Genomic DNA, 15,986 nt, shown 5'->3' with positions numbered 1-15,986 from the left:
AAGGCTGGGACATGATAGCTGGCCAAGGTTTGTATGACACCTATTGTAGCTTTTGTCATGCCTTTCCACTTTATTGGTGGAGATGAGTACTGTATTCTTTTCTTTATTTATTTTCTTATACCAACCTCGGTTTAATATTTAGGGATCTACAGATTTGAGATACAAGTATATACATGAGGGTTTCCTTTGTTTGGATTATTTCGCTCCGACGTACCTATGCTCGTGTTGTATTTCCCCAAGTACTAAAACCCCATAAATGTTTGTGTAAATGATTTATATATATTATGTATTCTTGTATTTTCAATATAAAAGAGCCCTATCCCTTGGGGTTTGTTGTGATGTTGCTCGCTAGCGCTTTGACTGCTCGTTGTCCCTCCCCCTTTCAGGTAACGAGCCAGGAGCCCGAGAGTCGCAGGTTTGACGCGATGCACTTTAGCTTCAGCCATATATTTTAGTTATATTCCCCTTTGACTCCACTGTAGACTTCTGTTTAGACATTTGAGAGTTTTACTCTAGAAGTTGTAAAGGCCGTGTGCCTATTTTCTTCTTGTCAGACATTTTGATTTGAGACTTGTGAGAACTCAGTTTATTTATTTCAGACAATATATTATGTACTCCAACATGTTTAGATGGTGAAGATATAAATTTAATCTTTATTATCTTCATCCAGTTGATTCTGGTATAACCTTTTACTTGCTTTGTACTACACATGTTGTTGATTCCACCTAGAGAGATAAGAAATTGTGATGGTGAAACATGTTATTGCCTGTGGGTGCATGGCAGGTTTTGACATTTCCTGGTTTTACTCGGACTGCAACCTTGTGTGAACCCAAGGGGCGTCACACGGCCACAAATTTAACTTTGTTTCTTCCAGATTTGATTATTCTTTCAATTATAGACTAGCTATTAATAATTACTGACCTAGAAAGTGATAACTGCTGAGGATTTTGCTTCTAGACTTTGTTGTAGGCTTTGGATTTTAGCATTCTAGGCTTCATTAGAGACTTTTGGGTTTGAAATAATCTTCAATTTGAACTCTTATTCAGTAAATTCTTTATTACTTATATATTAGATAAAATAAAAATATTATTAGCAGAATGTATTTATTAAAAGTAAAAGCATAATAGTATAAAATGGATAAAATGTAATGAATCAACTATCAAACAGTAGTGGAGAGATCACCATTCTTTTTATATCCATTGATTTAATTTAGTCGGTAGTCTCCCCACTATTCACTGTAGTGGACATGATCCAAATTATACTCTAATTCTTCTTATTAGAAACTAGATTATAATTTCATTTTGATAAATCCTTTTTTTTTAATTTTTGATAAACCCAGTTCGGGCTCGAGCCCAAAATCGTGAAAGTTATAATTAAAATCTTCCAACCAGTCGATCACTCGTGATGGGTTAATCCGAATTGCCTCTATAGACCAGGATATTCCTTCTTTACTTTAATAAAAAAAAGATGGCCCATTAAATGGCAATAATGTGCACACAGAATAATGCTCTCCTTGAATAGGTACACAAAGTAAGGATGTTCAAACGAATAGCATGGATATGTAAAGCTCTTGCCTATTCAACCAATACCTTTAGATATTAGTTTAAGTAGAAAAATGGTAGGAAGGATTCTAAATTTGATCCGTTTTTAAATATGACAAGTGTGCAACACGTATAATATCGCAAGTAAACATGTTTGGAGTTGTTAAAATTATAATCCATCTCAACCTTAGTCCTACGTGTCCATTGTCATGTCTGTAAGAAAAGCAGACACATTGCAACTAGCCTCCATGCAAGCATTCAAGGAAAAAAATAATAAGTATACAAACGACGAAAGGTATCAAGGAAATGGAGAAGTAGACGGATATTCCCTTCATTAGCGTTTTAATGAAGTTAAATTAATATCAATGGATTCAAATATTAGTAAAATTGTTTAGATATAACTAGGGGTGTCCATTTGGCGGACAACCCGGCCTAACCAGGGCCCGTGCTGCCTTTGGTGATGCCCCGGCCCAGCTCGGCCCAGTATATAATTATATATAGTATTTTTATTTTTTAATATGTATATACAATTTGTTTAATGATATTATAATATATATATATATATATATATATAATATATATATATATATATATATATATATACTATATATATATATATATAAGGGTTGAAGAAGGGAAACTCGGTGAAAATCGCCGCCACATCAGATTTTTTCTCTCCCCCAATTCCTTCCTCAATCTCGTGAAATCGACGAAAATTGTAGACACATCAGCTTTTTGTCATATAAACAAAAGTTTTCTTTTTTTTTCATGCGAACCAAACACAATAAAAATAAATACATTGGTGTCCCATCATTTTTTTTGCGAACCAAAGCGAAACAATCTATTTCTTGGAAAAGTTTAAAAAACTCAAAACTTGTGTTTTTGTACATGGAAATGTATTTCCCTATATCTAGGAAATGAACCAAACAGCCCCTAATCCTAAATCTTTCCTAGTGAAGTTCTTCCCCCATTTCAGAATTTTGAGAAGCTAGTGTCTATGGCTTTGCCTCTTGAGATTAGTTTGGGCCCTTTCTAAGTTTGGGAATGATTTGCGATTGCTGTAATGTTAGAGAACTTTTCATTTTTAGGGCTATTAAATGAAGGTCTTTTGGGGATTGGAAGGGTTTGAGAGAGGATGAGGGGGAAGAGATGGTCAAATATAAATGATTCAGGAGAAAGACGCGGTCTCCATTGAGAGGAACAGAGTTTTAAAATGGGTTTGGATCTTATTGGGTTGAGACTCAAACTGACTTTGGATTAATATAGGTGGTATATATAGGTGGTATAATTGGACATCCCTTTCAAAAGTTGGTTTAGAATGAATATCCATCCTCTTCAGATTTAACGGAATATTCTCTTCAAATTTAACGATTGCTAACTATAGGGGACCTGTTTGCAAGAAGTGATATGATTTGAGGGATCAATATGAAAACCCTAATCATGATTGTGTTAACACTAACAATGAATGGGGGCTTACCCTATTCTCATCACCTCCTCCATCACCTTAATCTACTCCACGATTGTTCCATTCTCCTCCAGTATTCTCTCCTTCTGTCTCTTCCACCATCATCTCCTCCACCTTCATCACCTTCTCGGTCAGTATGCTCACCTTCTCAACCATCACCACCTCCATTGGTAATGTCACACACATGAGGGAGAGGTCGAAGGGGAAGGAAGAAAGGGGTATAATTGCCCATTCAAGAAAAAAAGTTAGAGAAGACATTGCATTCTCGTCCACGTTAACAGTTAACACCAACTAACTAGAGGGCCTAATATATCAACATATTAAGATAATTTGGGGGACTAATATCAAAATATAAATACTTTAGGGACTAATACAAAATACCCTCAATGGGCTAATACCTAAAGAACCTTTTTTTTTTTGAAGTATACAGTAATGATACATGAAGTCTGTGGATTGTTTTTTGAATCACAAAACTTAGTTCCGTTTTCTTCTAAGTCCACTCTTGGTTTGTTCTTGGCTCGGCTGGTAAGGGTGCTAAACCGTATCTGTATCCAAGCAAATATTCATAACTGTATCCCTTAGGATACAGATATGGTTACTCAAATTTATAACTGATAGGATAAGTTAAGATATGGTTTCGTAGTGAAATATTTGGATCTCTATCGATATATCCGAAAATATATTAGTCATATTGTTACGATAGTTTTAATCCTTAGATTATAGAGATTTTGAGGTTAATTTTGATGATCAAGATCTTTAATCTGACCTTTTCAGATATAATGAACATATTAATGATTTTTTTAATCACATGAACTAATATTTTTTTAATACTATCTAGTTTTCTCATATCCATTTGTATCTGCATCTATATTCGCTTATATATCCGCATGTATATTTATATCCATATATGACTTTAGTGGATATGGTTATGAATTTTTCTTATCGATTTATATCCGCATTTGTATCCATATCCAAGATGGATAAGCTGTAAGTATCATGTTCGAGCCGTATCCTGACCAAATACAACCTTACCAGCTAGGATAAGTTAATCACAGGTCAACTTTAAAAGTTCACCCCCCACACCACACACAACCTAAAAAAGTACGTGCATCCTTGGATATATTGACATCCGCATCGCATAGGATGTGGATATATGTATTGTGTCATCTATTTCTAGTAGGTTATAGATAGTTGTGAACAGAAATGGGTATTTTTATAAAGGTTTTGTAGGATACAAATTTATATACGAATATAGGTAAAATAACTAGGCTTGAATAGTCAAATAATCTATTATTTAATAGGGAAATTTGCTTCTAGCCCCCCAAACGAACAAGATTTATTCCTACGACCCCCAGGACTTTTTGAAAACTTCCAAAACCCCTGGAATGTAACACTTGGTTATTTTGTAGTTATTTTGTTATTCTCAGTTGCAAGTACTTCACGGTCTTTTCCTCCAAGGAAATATTTTATACATGCACGTTTGTCCTATAGTTTATAACTAGTGCGCACCCCGTGCAAAGCACGACCTCCATTTTTTTATTTCCGCTACAGTAATTCTATATTCAAATACAGTTTTCGTAAGTGCTACAGTAGCAATTTTTTAAATGCTACAGTAATATTTTTTTAAACTGCTACAGCCTCCCGTTGCTACAATAATAATACTACAGTAATAACTGTGACATGAATATCAAATCTTGGATCCTCCTGCCTGTGATACAATAACAATAGCACAATAATTTACTGTAGTATGAATAGTGAATCTTGGACCCTCTCATTATTATAGAAGAATAGATGTACCAACATATGTCATTTTTAATTTAAGAAACACGAAAGATATGCCATTCCTTGCATCATTGTTGCATCTCAACTCACCTCACTTCACCCTCGTTAGCTGGCCCCTCTCCTCCCCAACCAGTCTATTTTCGTAATTTCACCATCAAATAGATGGTTTTATAAATTATCAATTATGCTGGGTTATGTATTTTACCTTATTTTTTTCTTTCTTGAAACTTAACAGTTACGATCATTTTGAAGAGGTTTTCTTGATTTTTTTTAACAGTGGCAATTTATATTTCGCGCTTCTAGCACAAATTCAATATTCTGAAAATACAAAAGAACTAATCAATTAACTGAAAAAGGGGGGAAATCAGACGGAACCGCACGTAATTCTCGTGAGATATGCAAAGAGTACGCGGATAACTTTTATCTTTGAAGGCGTGCTAGAGTTTAAATAACAATGGAAATTAACAACCAATCCTAATTCTTAGGTCATATCTCTAAGAAATAGGACACGATAGACTAGTGGCAACAAAATAGCATAAATTAACTACTTATCCTATTCTTCAGCAACCAAGTTAGTGGACACGTTTAACAAACTTGGACTTCTTCCTTGTAACTTGTCAAGTAATCCCATTGCATGACTCATGAAGTGAAATCAGAGTTTAAATAACAATGGAAATTAACAACCAATCCTAATTCTTAGGTCATATCTCTAAGAAATAGGACACGATAGACTAGTGGCAACAAAATAGCATAAATTAACTACTTATCCTATTCTTCAGCAACCAAGTTAGTGGACACGTTTAACAAACTTGGACTTCTTCCTTGTAACTTGTCAAGTAATCCCATTGCATGACTCATGAAGTGAAATCCCTTTTTAATCCAAATACTTTGGATTTTTCTTAGCCACTCGTTGAGACCTTCTTGGTTTATCAATACCCCTCCCTTTGACTGGAACCTTGTCCTCAAGGTTCACATTCAGAAACCTGTGATTAAAGTCCTGCGTGTTTTCCCACGTTGCATCTTCTGGTGGAAGTCGTTTCCATTTGATCAAGCTTTCCTTTACAAACTTGGATCCTTTGGTAACCCAGCGACTGTCCAAGATTGCTTCTGGTTCTAGCAACAACTCACCGTCGTCAGCCATTGGTGGTAAGTCTGAGCTAGAAGTAATGGCGTCACCCACTTTCTTTTTTAAGAGGGACACGTGAATCACCGGATGTATACGAGAACCGTGTGGTAGTTTGAGTTTGTAAGCCGTGCTGTCAATCTTTTCTTCAATCATATATGGTCCATAGAACTTGCTTGCAAGTTTTTGATATGCTCTTTTGAAAACTGATTGCTGCCGATAAGGATGCAATTTCAAAAACACCAAATCTCCAACTTGGAATTGAATGTCCCTGCGTTTGGAATCAGCTTGCTGTTTCATTCGGTTGTTAGCCGCACACAGATTTTCCTTGAGTTGCCGCAACAACGCATCTCGAGAAGCTAAGCTTTGATCAACTTCATTGACTGGACAATGGCCTGCATGGTAGTGGAGTATTGTTGGAGGTGGTCTGCCATAGAGAGCCTGAAATGGGGTCATGTCGGTGGAGATATGGTACGTGGTATTGTACCAAAACTCAGCCCATGGAAGGAAGGAATGCCATTTGCGAGGCTGTTGATGAGCAAAGCAGCGGAGATATTGTTCAAGGCAGCGATTGACGACCTCCGTTTGGCCATCAGTTTGCGGGTGGTAAGCGGAGCTCATCTTCAACTGGGTGCCTGACATTTTGAAGAATTCTTTCCAGAAATTGCTGATGAATATAGGATCGCGGTCACTAATTATGGACCAAGGCATGCCATGAAGCTTCACCACCCCCTCAATAAATTTTTCAGCCACTATTTTTGCTGTATATGGATGGGAAAGAGCCATAAAGTGTGCTGATTTGCTTAACCTGTCAACAACAACAAGAGTTGAATTTTTACCATTAGAGGGTGGAAGGCCATCGATGAAATCGAGAGTAACATCGTCCCAAACTTGACAAGGAATTGGTAATGGCTGTAGAAGCCCCGCTGGTGATAAAGTTTGGTGCTTGGTTCGTTGACACACATCGCAAGAAGAAACATAATTCTGCACTGTTTGGTACATGGATGGCCAATAAAATTGTTGTGAGATTCTCTTGTATGTCCTGAGTACACCGGAATGCCCACCAACTGGAGAATCATGGAATTCTTGTAAAATCTGTGAGATGACGTTAGATTGAGGAGGCACTACCACTCGATTCTTGAAACAAACCAAACCATTGTGCCATCTGTACGGATTGCCGGGATTATCAGTTGCAAGCTTGCTGATTCTTTGCATGTAAGGGTTGTCGATAGCTTCATCTTTAATTGTATCCCACAATGGATTTTGAGAAACAAACAAATGATGAAGACTAGGACTACCTGCTACACGTGATAGTGCATCTGCAGCATTGTTCTCCCGCCCTGGCTTGTATTTGATCTCATAATCATAACCTAGAAGTTTAGTCACCCACTTTTGTTGCTCAGGTGTGGCTATGCGTTGTTCTAACAAATACTTGAGGCTTCGTTGATCGGTCTCAATGAAAAATTTCCTGCCCATCAAGTATGGTCTCCACAGTCGTATTGCGTGAATTATGGCTAACATCTCTTTCGCATAAATGGACCATGATAATTTAGAACAACCCAAAGCTCGACTCATGAATGCAATAGGCTTCCCTTGTTGACTCAAAACTGCTCCTATGCCGTGACCCGAAGCATCAGATTCAATGGTGAATGGTTCATTGAAATTTGGCATAGCAAGTATTGGGGTAGTAGTCATGGCCTACTTAAGCTCTTGGAATGCAGTTTCTGCTTCGTCTGACCACGCAAATTGGCCCTTCTTTAACAGGTTAGTGAGAGGGCTTGCTATAATGCCATAATTACGGACAAACTTGCGGTAATAACCTGTAAGTCCTAAAAAACCACGCAGCTCAGAAACATTAGTAGGCTTAGGCCAATTTAGCATAGTTTGAATCTTCCCTTGATCCACCTTAACTCCTTGAGCCGTCACAATGTGACCCAAGTATTCCAATTCTTGTAAGACAAAAGCACATTTGCTGATTTTGACGAAAAATTTATGATGCCTTAATATTTCCAAAGCTATTTTAACATGTTCAAGATGCATGATCCAATTGGGGCTATAAATGAGGATGTCATCAAAGAATACAAGAATGAATTTGCGGAGATGTGGACGGAATATGGAATTCATAATGGCTTGAAAGGTGGATGGTGCATTACAAAGACCAAATGGCATAACTAAGTACTCGTAATGACCATTATGTGTACGAAAAGCAGTTTTTTGAATGTCGGTGTGGTGCACTCGTACCTGATGATAACCAGCCCTTAAGTCAAGTTTGGTGAAATAAGATGCCCCATGAAGCTCATCCAACATATCGTCAACTGTAGGAATGGGAAACCTATCTTTGATGGTCACAGCATTGAGTGCTCTATAGTCCGTACAAAATCGCCATGAGCCATCTTTTTTTTTTAACCAGCAAAACAGGAGATGAAAATGGACTAGTACTAGGTCTTATAAGCCCCAATTTTATCATATCTTGAACCTGTTTTTCAATTTCAGCTTTTTGGAAATAGGCATACCTGTATGGTCGCACATTGATCGGCTCGGTGCCTTCTTTCAGATTGATGTGATGATCGACTTCTCTGGTAGGTGGAAGTTGTGTCGGCTCTTGGAAGACATCATCAAATTTCTGTAGCAATTGGCTCATCTCTGGTTCGACACTCAATGATGTGGAATCTGATGTGGGTTGAAGAGAAACAGCAAACATGGATCCTCCGTGTCGTGCTTCCTTGGTGATGGCTTTCATGGTTGCAGGTTGGATTGAGTGTGTGTCAATTCCTTCTAATTTTTGATTTTTATTATCCCACTGGAATTCCATGGTTAATTTCTTCCAATTGCATGCAACTGTTCCCAATTGCTCCAGCCAATGGACACCTAAGACCAAGTCCAATCCAATTAAAGGTAGGGCATATAAAGTGAGGACAAAAGGAATACCAATGGACACCTAAGACCAAGTCCAATCCAATTAAAGGTAGGGCATATAAAGTGAGGACAAAAGGAATACCTTGCAGCATAATTGGGACATAGGGCATATAAAGTGAGGACAAAAGGAATACCTTGCAGCATAATTGGGACATTTTCAAATCTGCCTTGGCATTTTAATGGCTCTCCATTCGCCACTTTAACGTTGAATGGCTCGGTTGGAAGTACAGGTAGTTGTAACAAATTAGCCATCTTCTTGCTAATAAAATTGTGAGTAGACCCACTATCTATTAAGACCACCACTTCACATGGTCCAATCCGCGCCATCACCCGCATTGTCTTATAAGCTGTCCAACCCGAAAGTGCATGTAGAGAAATCTCAGGTGGCTGCTCCATTGAGTCGTCAATTTCATCATCTTCCGAATTGTCATTGCTACCATCTAAGAGTAGAAGTTGAGGCCCTCGGCACCTATGCCCTTGTATAAATTTTTCGTCACAGTTAAAGCATAGCCCCTGCGCCCTTCTCTTTTGCATTTCATCCCAAGTGAGCCTTTTGACAGGAGTAGTTCCTTTGAACTTCACTGGAGAAGGAGAGTCGGCAATGGATCGGCTGAAAGGACGAATAACTTTTTTCTGGCGACTCAATTGCTCATCTCTCATCGTCGCAAGGCTTATGGCTTCCTTCAGCGATCTTGGTCTGAACATTCTTATGCCATCAGCTATTTCTGGCTTGAGACCACCCATGAATGCCCCCACTAAAGCTCTTTGTGGCCAGCCTTGTACCCGGTTACCGAGACGCTCGAACTCTTTCTGATAATCACGTAAGGAGCCCATTTGTTTTACCCTCGACAAAGCTTCATCAAAGTCCTCACACTCGGTAGGACCAAATCTTGCCCATAGCTCTTCTTGGAAAATCCCCCATGTTACCTCCTTATTTTCTTCCGTATAGGATCTTTTCAGCCATTGCCACCATTGATTTGCTTCGCCTTCAAGGTGAAAGGAAGCTAAGGGCACTTTCTGCTGTTCGGGAGTGCTTTGATACTCAAAGAATTGATCCACTCTTGTGAACCATTCAGTTGGATCGTCTCCAGAGAAACGAGGAAATTCTAGCTTAGCTAATTTGGAAAAGAACAATGGCCGTCCTCCTTCAGAGCTATCTCGAGTCTCCTCCACTGTGTTGCGGAGGCGCCCAATAGGAGAGTTGGTAGGCGGATCACCAAGAATGTTACTGGATGAAGCAGTTCGGTTGGCCAGTAGAACTTCTGACAGTTTGCTGATGGCCATCTCAATTTGAGTGAATTTGTCAGCCACACCGATCTCTATTCGGCTCAGACTATCTTGAACTCCTCCTAGTCCAGCTTCAAGGATTTCAATTCTTTCTTTGTTGGTTGCCATAGCTCTGATACCAATGATAGGTCCCAGTCAAAGCTATAACAATATTAGGAAACAAGTTCTCTTCGGGTGAGAACAAACCACAGGTGTTTTGATTGAAAATAAGCTTACCATATTAACAACTGGGAAGGAGTTTAAATAACAATGGAAATTAACAACCAATCCTAATTCTTAGGTCATATCTCTAAGAAATAGGACACGATAGACTAGTGGCAACAAAATAGCATAAATTAACTACTTATCCTATTCTTCAGCAACCAAGTTAGTGGACACGTTTAACGAACTTGGACTTCTTCCTTGTAACTTGTCAAGTAATCCCATTGCATGACTCATGAAGTAAAATCCCTTTTTAATCCAAATACTTTGGATTTTTCTTAGCCACTCGTTGAGACCTTCTTGGTTTATCAACATCACAATCCGCATTGTTGTTAGAAAGCAAACTATATTTTCATGGCATTCAGCTCTTGTTTTTTGAAATGTATTTGCACTTCATCCTCATGTCTCTACGGAAGTTAAATAACCCTCTGCCTTCCCTTCTATTTCTCTTGAAGAAATTGTCCTCCCTTCTGTTACAAGCACTTCATGTTTCATCGGCAACAAGTAAGACGAAAATTTGTTACAATAAGCATTAAATCTTTCATACAATTGTACAAACGTTTATCTGCACAAATTACTGAGTTTGAGTACCACGTCGACAATGAGAGTTTGGTCCAAAAGAATAAAATCTTTCTGATGAGACTTTGTCCAAAATAATCTCTTAATCAAAAATAAGTTGCCTCCCGTTCATAAAGACTTTGTGTGCTTCAGCTGCCAAATAAGATTATTTGCATTAGAAAGTTCTCTTGGAGAAACTAACAAGTCTAGCTCCCAAATCACGAATCAAGTAAATAGAATTAAAATAGAAAAGGAAACAAATACAATTAGTGTGTGTGTGTAATTTAAAAGCTTTTATAGTGCCTGAGACATGTGCCAGCATAAGACGTGTCAAATTCCCTAATAAGAAGCAAACTCAAGAGTATTGTCACTAGAGAACATGCATAATGATGGGTATTTTATGGTGTAATTTTGATTAATACATGAATGAGACTAAAAACATAATAACATCTATAATGATAAGAACGAAAAAAAGAGAGAAAAGTTGAACATAGGCACACAAAAAACAAGCAACAGAAATGCAGTAAATCAATGTATTGCTGTAGTGTATTGACAAATTGAATTCATACCTGCTACTGAACTGTAGCTTTTGCAACAGCAATACCAATGGCCACACTTTTCATCATATCCAAACCATTACAAATTGATGCAAGTATTCCACCAACTAAGCAATCACCAGCTCCAGTAAGGCTCACCACCGTTGCAGGAAATGCTGGAAGATGAAAGGCATATGAACGAGAACCACTCGAACCAGAATTCAGAAAACTAGTGTACCACTTAGGAGGAAGGCTTTTATGCATAAGATTATAAAGATGCATTTTAGAATCTGGAGTTCTGCAATTCTTTAAGGGGTGCTTAACAAAAGTGGCTCCCCCTCTGAAACATACGAATATGCCATTGGCACCAAGAGTCACAACTAGCACTTTAATTCCCTTCTCTAACAAAAGACTTATAGCCGGTTTTAGAATATGGAAAGATGAATCTATTGACTCCTCTTTCATTCTCGTGAGCTTCTGTTTCATAGCTCGAAATTCTTCTTCAGAAGATAAAGCATTTGCCATAGCAATAAGCTCATCTTCATTCGGAGAAGCAATTGTTATCTGCACAACAGTTCACAAACAATTTTAAGTGAAGGAATTATAGCATTCATTTTTTTTTGGCATCACAGTAAGTACAGAATTTCACTCACAACGGATTTCTTAAACTCACATATTTGGCAACCGATGCAATTCTTGTAGCCTTTGCAACTGAGACAGGCTCGAACCACACTGGTATGTCAGCTTCTGCTGCTACTGGAAAATGTGACAAAAAGTGAAGAATGAGAACATAATACGTCCAGAGGAACAAGTATCCCAGTATCATTCATGGCCTGATTTACAGAATAGATTGGTAACAATCAATACCAAAACAGTAGCAACATTTTTTAATTCATAATTACGTACAAATATCAGAATAAGGTGAATGAAATAGTAAACAAATGCAAGACGTAGGAGTAGCATCTTCCATCAACTTGAAGTGCCGATAAAAAGGTCATGGATCTGATAAAATATGAGCCGCAAATATTACAAAAGCCTTAAAAGACCTTTTCTTGTCAGATTATTTTATGTAGCCGGTTCCAGAAATTTGGGATTGTACTTACAAATTTAGACAGGGATGGACTTCAAAAAGATAGGTTTTAGTCAGATTATCTTTCAGACTAAGAAGATTAGATATGAAAGGTTGGATTCCATAGATGAGTATCCTCCTACATCATGTCACTCAAGAGGTCTAAGTTATGTCCCAGACAAAACTCTGACAATCACTGCTTGGAGTGTTAACTTGCCTAGAGGAATATAAAAAGAGATGAGTACCGACCTGTATAGCAGCAGGACTCACAAAGTTCCCTTTTTATTGGTTTGCTATACAATGGATAACTCGAACTCTACAAGGTTAAACTAAAAGAAAATAAACACCTGGCATGTACTGCACTTAAATCACATGGTAGGAAAGAAGATATAAACAGATGGTGGGTGCCATACCCTTTGAAGCAGCTTCAAGTGATCTAGGATGCAAATTTGCATCAACCATTAACACTGGCGCAGAACATATTGTGTGTCTAAACTGTTGTATGATCTCCGGAGTCACAAACCTTTCCTGCACAAAGCCAATGTGCATAACACAAAACATTAGGTGATCAATCTCATACTTCAAAGGACCAAATTAGCTACAAATTTGTGGATCAGTTGCAGAAAAATAAGTATTCAACGCTTACAACTGCTGCAACACTTGCTACACCCACAGCAAGCTCCCCTCGATAGTCAAATGTGTTTGATACAGCAGGAGTTGCAGCACTGCGAGTCTTTAGAATTCCTAAACAAAATTTTAAACATACAGTTCCATCAGCCAAATGAACATTCAATAGAATATATTCTTAAATTAGAGTGCATGATACTGTGCAGTATAGACTAGAGTTGATCCTTCAATACAGACACTTGAATTTGAGTTGAAGAAGGTCAAAAAGAAGACATGCAAAAAAGCTGGGCTAGCAGTTGAGGATGTAGCTTCAGACCTAGAGTTTGAAGCGAGAAGTATACAGGGCTGCATCAGATGGTGCTAAGTGTGCAAGTGAATATCGCAATGATCTGCATCAAGTCTTGATTTCTATAGAGAAGAAGGCTTTTTCTACCAAAATAAGGTTGATATGCAGCATAAAGCTCTATGAAAGATTTGGCTAAAGTTTACAACCAGTTAGCAACTCAGTGAACCCTCTTTATCCGTGTGAACCTCCTAGTATGGAAAAATGCTAATAGGGGACGAGCTTCTCCGTGGCGGTCGCCGCCTAAATTGAGCTTGTACACGAAGAAGCAGCCTTTAGAAAGTCTCTCAACTAATAAATAGCCTCTAGGAAGGGGGGAATAGAGAGACTGAGTTATATGTTAGCAATAAATGCCGAACAACATGCCACAGATTCATATTTGTTTTAATGTTTTTTGACAGGTATCTACCTACTACACCTATAGTGACGAGTATAAAAAGTATAAAACTTCATTTAATAATCATCAGAATGTTACTCATCAAGTTAAACGAACAATTGTACTTACCTTCGGTAGAAAGTCCGGCTGACTCCCAGTGTTTCGACAATATCTCTCCTGGAAAGTCGTAAACACAATAATCATGAATTCACAAAACGAAGAGACAGCAGATTATCCATGCCTAAAGAAAAGTTAAATGTTCACCTGCAGGGTCCATTCCAACAACACTAACAATGAAAGGTTTGGTTTCCAGCTTTGACATGCATTCAGCTACATTTCGTGCTACTCCTCCATGTATTAACTTAACCTGAAATATGCCCCAGTAAAAATTTAAACCATAGCATATCTAACTAAGTTTTTTGGATTGTTCCCCCATATTATCAATTATCAAATTATTGAAGCTAAATAGGAAATACAACCATTAAATAATTGAAGTTGTCAAAGGTCCCTTCCACTACAAAAGAAGTCCCTGATGAGGCTTGAGGGTTATAAGTTTATTTTCTAATATGCTCCTAATCCCGTAGGTTGAACGACCTTTTTTATGGCCCTATTCCTTGACTCACGCAGCAATGTATTTCTAATCTGCTATATAAATGTGTTGCCGGTGAGATTTGAACCTGGTTCCTCCAATACCATGTCAATAATCCATTCCACTACACCAAAACTCCAAAGTTTTGATGAGGGTTGGGTTATAATTTTATATTCTAATAAAAGTAATTCTCCCCTCACAAGACAATAGTTCTTTTCTGACTTATGCCGAGAATTATCCAAATTTAAGTGGAAAACTTTATTTTTCTTGCATTATGGTTTTTCTTAGCTTCTGCAATGCTCATCTTCACGTTTTTCATTTTGATGCACTGAGGGACAACCAGATGACTGAACATCAAATGCAAACTTGAATACCGATTTCTTGCAAAATGATTCATGCAACTAACTTGTATACGCACGCACATACCACAAATTAAAATTATCTTTACTTGCTTACTGCTTATTCACTAACGCTGTGACACTGGTGGATTCCTCTCTATCTACAAAGTATGTGTCCCCTCCGAACCTCCCGCATGCAAGCAGGCAGTTCTCAACCTTTGATGGGTTGGGGAGGGGCGAAAAATAGACATTGCACCCTGCCCATTTGGGTAGTTCCGAGGATATTCGTAGTGATCTGCATTCCCATTGTACACCACTTCCTCCAGAAATTGACCAGGGTGAAACCTATGTGGAAAAATCCCCTTGGAGCTGCCAAATTTAGTAGTTTTTAACCAACACAGAAGACTTGTTGGTAAAAGTATCAATCCTTAATGACCATTTTGACCCTCCAAAACTTCCTCAATGATTTGGAAAAGAAAGAAGGCATTTTGTTGCACGACATGGAAATATTGTTCAATTACACTCATTCACAAAATAGAATATGTAATGAAATATTTATTAAAATACCCAAATAACAATAAATTTTAAAATTAATTTGATTACCATTCCGGGGGCTGTAGTTCCAGGGATTGCATCTTTACCCTTGTGAGGCTTCGCGTGGACATCCAACACCATGCCACCTATGATCACCGGCGACGGTGAAACTGCGGCACTTGCAGGGTTCTAAAATAAATTGGATCAATTAAAATTAGAAGACAAAATTAAAAAAAATTGAAAAAAGGGGAGAAATGTACTGGGCTGAGATCGTGAATGACGAGTTCTTGAGAGATGAAGTGGCGAGCGATCGATTGCAGACGCCTCTGTGCCAAATTTTCCATTTCTAATATGATGGAATTGGGATTTTCTGTTTCTTTTTCTTGTTTTTCTTGTTTTCCCTCTCGCTTCTTCTGAGCAAAAGATGGTAGTAGCTGCTGCGGTTGACTCTTTTGTCTCTGTTTTCTTGCTAAATTTCATGAAAACTCCCTGATCTTCCTGTAATTTGTGTCCCATTTGAACTTGAAAAATAATTACAGGAGACCCTCTAAGCTTTGGGCCGTCTGAAGATTTGACAAGCCACCCCTGAACTTTAATAAGTTCCACAAATTGAAAACCCTTTATTTAAAATAAAATAAAAGGTTTCCAAAGTTCTGATGAAACTTTTTTGAACATGTGAAACTCTACATCTTAGGGAGTTT

The 15,986-nt window shown here is 37.9% G+C and overlaps 2 protein-coding genes across 2 annotated transcripts; both read right to left on the bottom strand.

Annotated features, from left to right (window-relative positions):
- Positions 8,258–10,334, bottom strand: LOC109819859. The gene is made up of 3 exons (XM_020385806.1): positions 8,962–10,334; positions 8,850–8,909; positions 8,258–8,779 (listed from the first exon to the last, which is right to left on the bottom strand). The coding sequence occupies exons 1-3, from the start codon at positions 10,220–10,222 to the stop codon at positions 8,274–8,276; spliced, it is 1,827 nt and encodes a 608-aa protein (XP_020241395.1). The 5' UTR covers positions 10,223–10,334; the 3' UTR covers positions 8,258–8,273.
- Positions 11,446–15,877, bottom strand: LOC109821008. The gene is made up of 8 exons (XM_020387202.1): positions 15,546–15,877; positions 15,355–15,474; positions 14,089–14,191; positions 13,954–14,001; positions 13,125–13,222; positions 12,892–13,006; positions 12,083–12,165; positions 11,446–11,973 (listed from the first exon to the last, which is right to left on the bottom strand). The coding sequence occupies exons 1-8, from the start codon at positions 15,627–15,629 to the stop codon at positions 11,446–11,448; spliced, it is 1,179 nt and encodes a 392-aa protein (XP_020242791.1). The 5' UTR covers positions 15,630–15,877.

This window comes from Asparagus officinalis, chromosome 8 (genome assembly GCF_001876935.1).
Source record: "Asparagus officinalis chromosome 8, Aspof.V1, whole genome shotgun sequence".
NCBI classification, from domain to species: domain Eukaryota; kingdom Viridiplantae; phylum Streptophyta; class Magnoliopsida; order Asparagales; family Asparagaceae; genus Asparagus; species Asparagus officinalis.
Note: the sequence above shows the minus strand (reverse complement) of the source record. Positions and strands in the feature narration are given on the sequence as shown.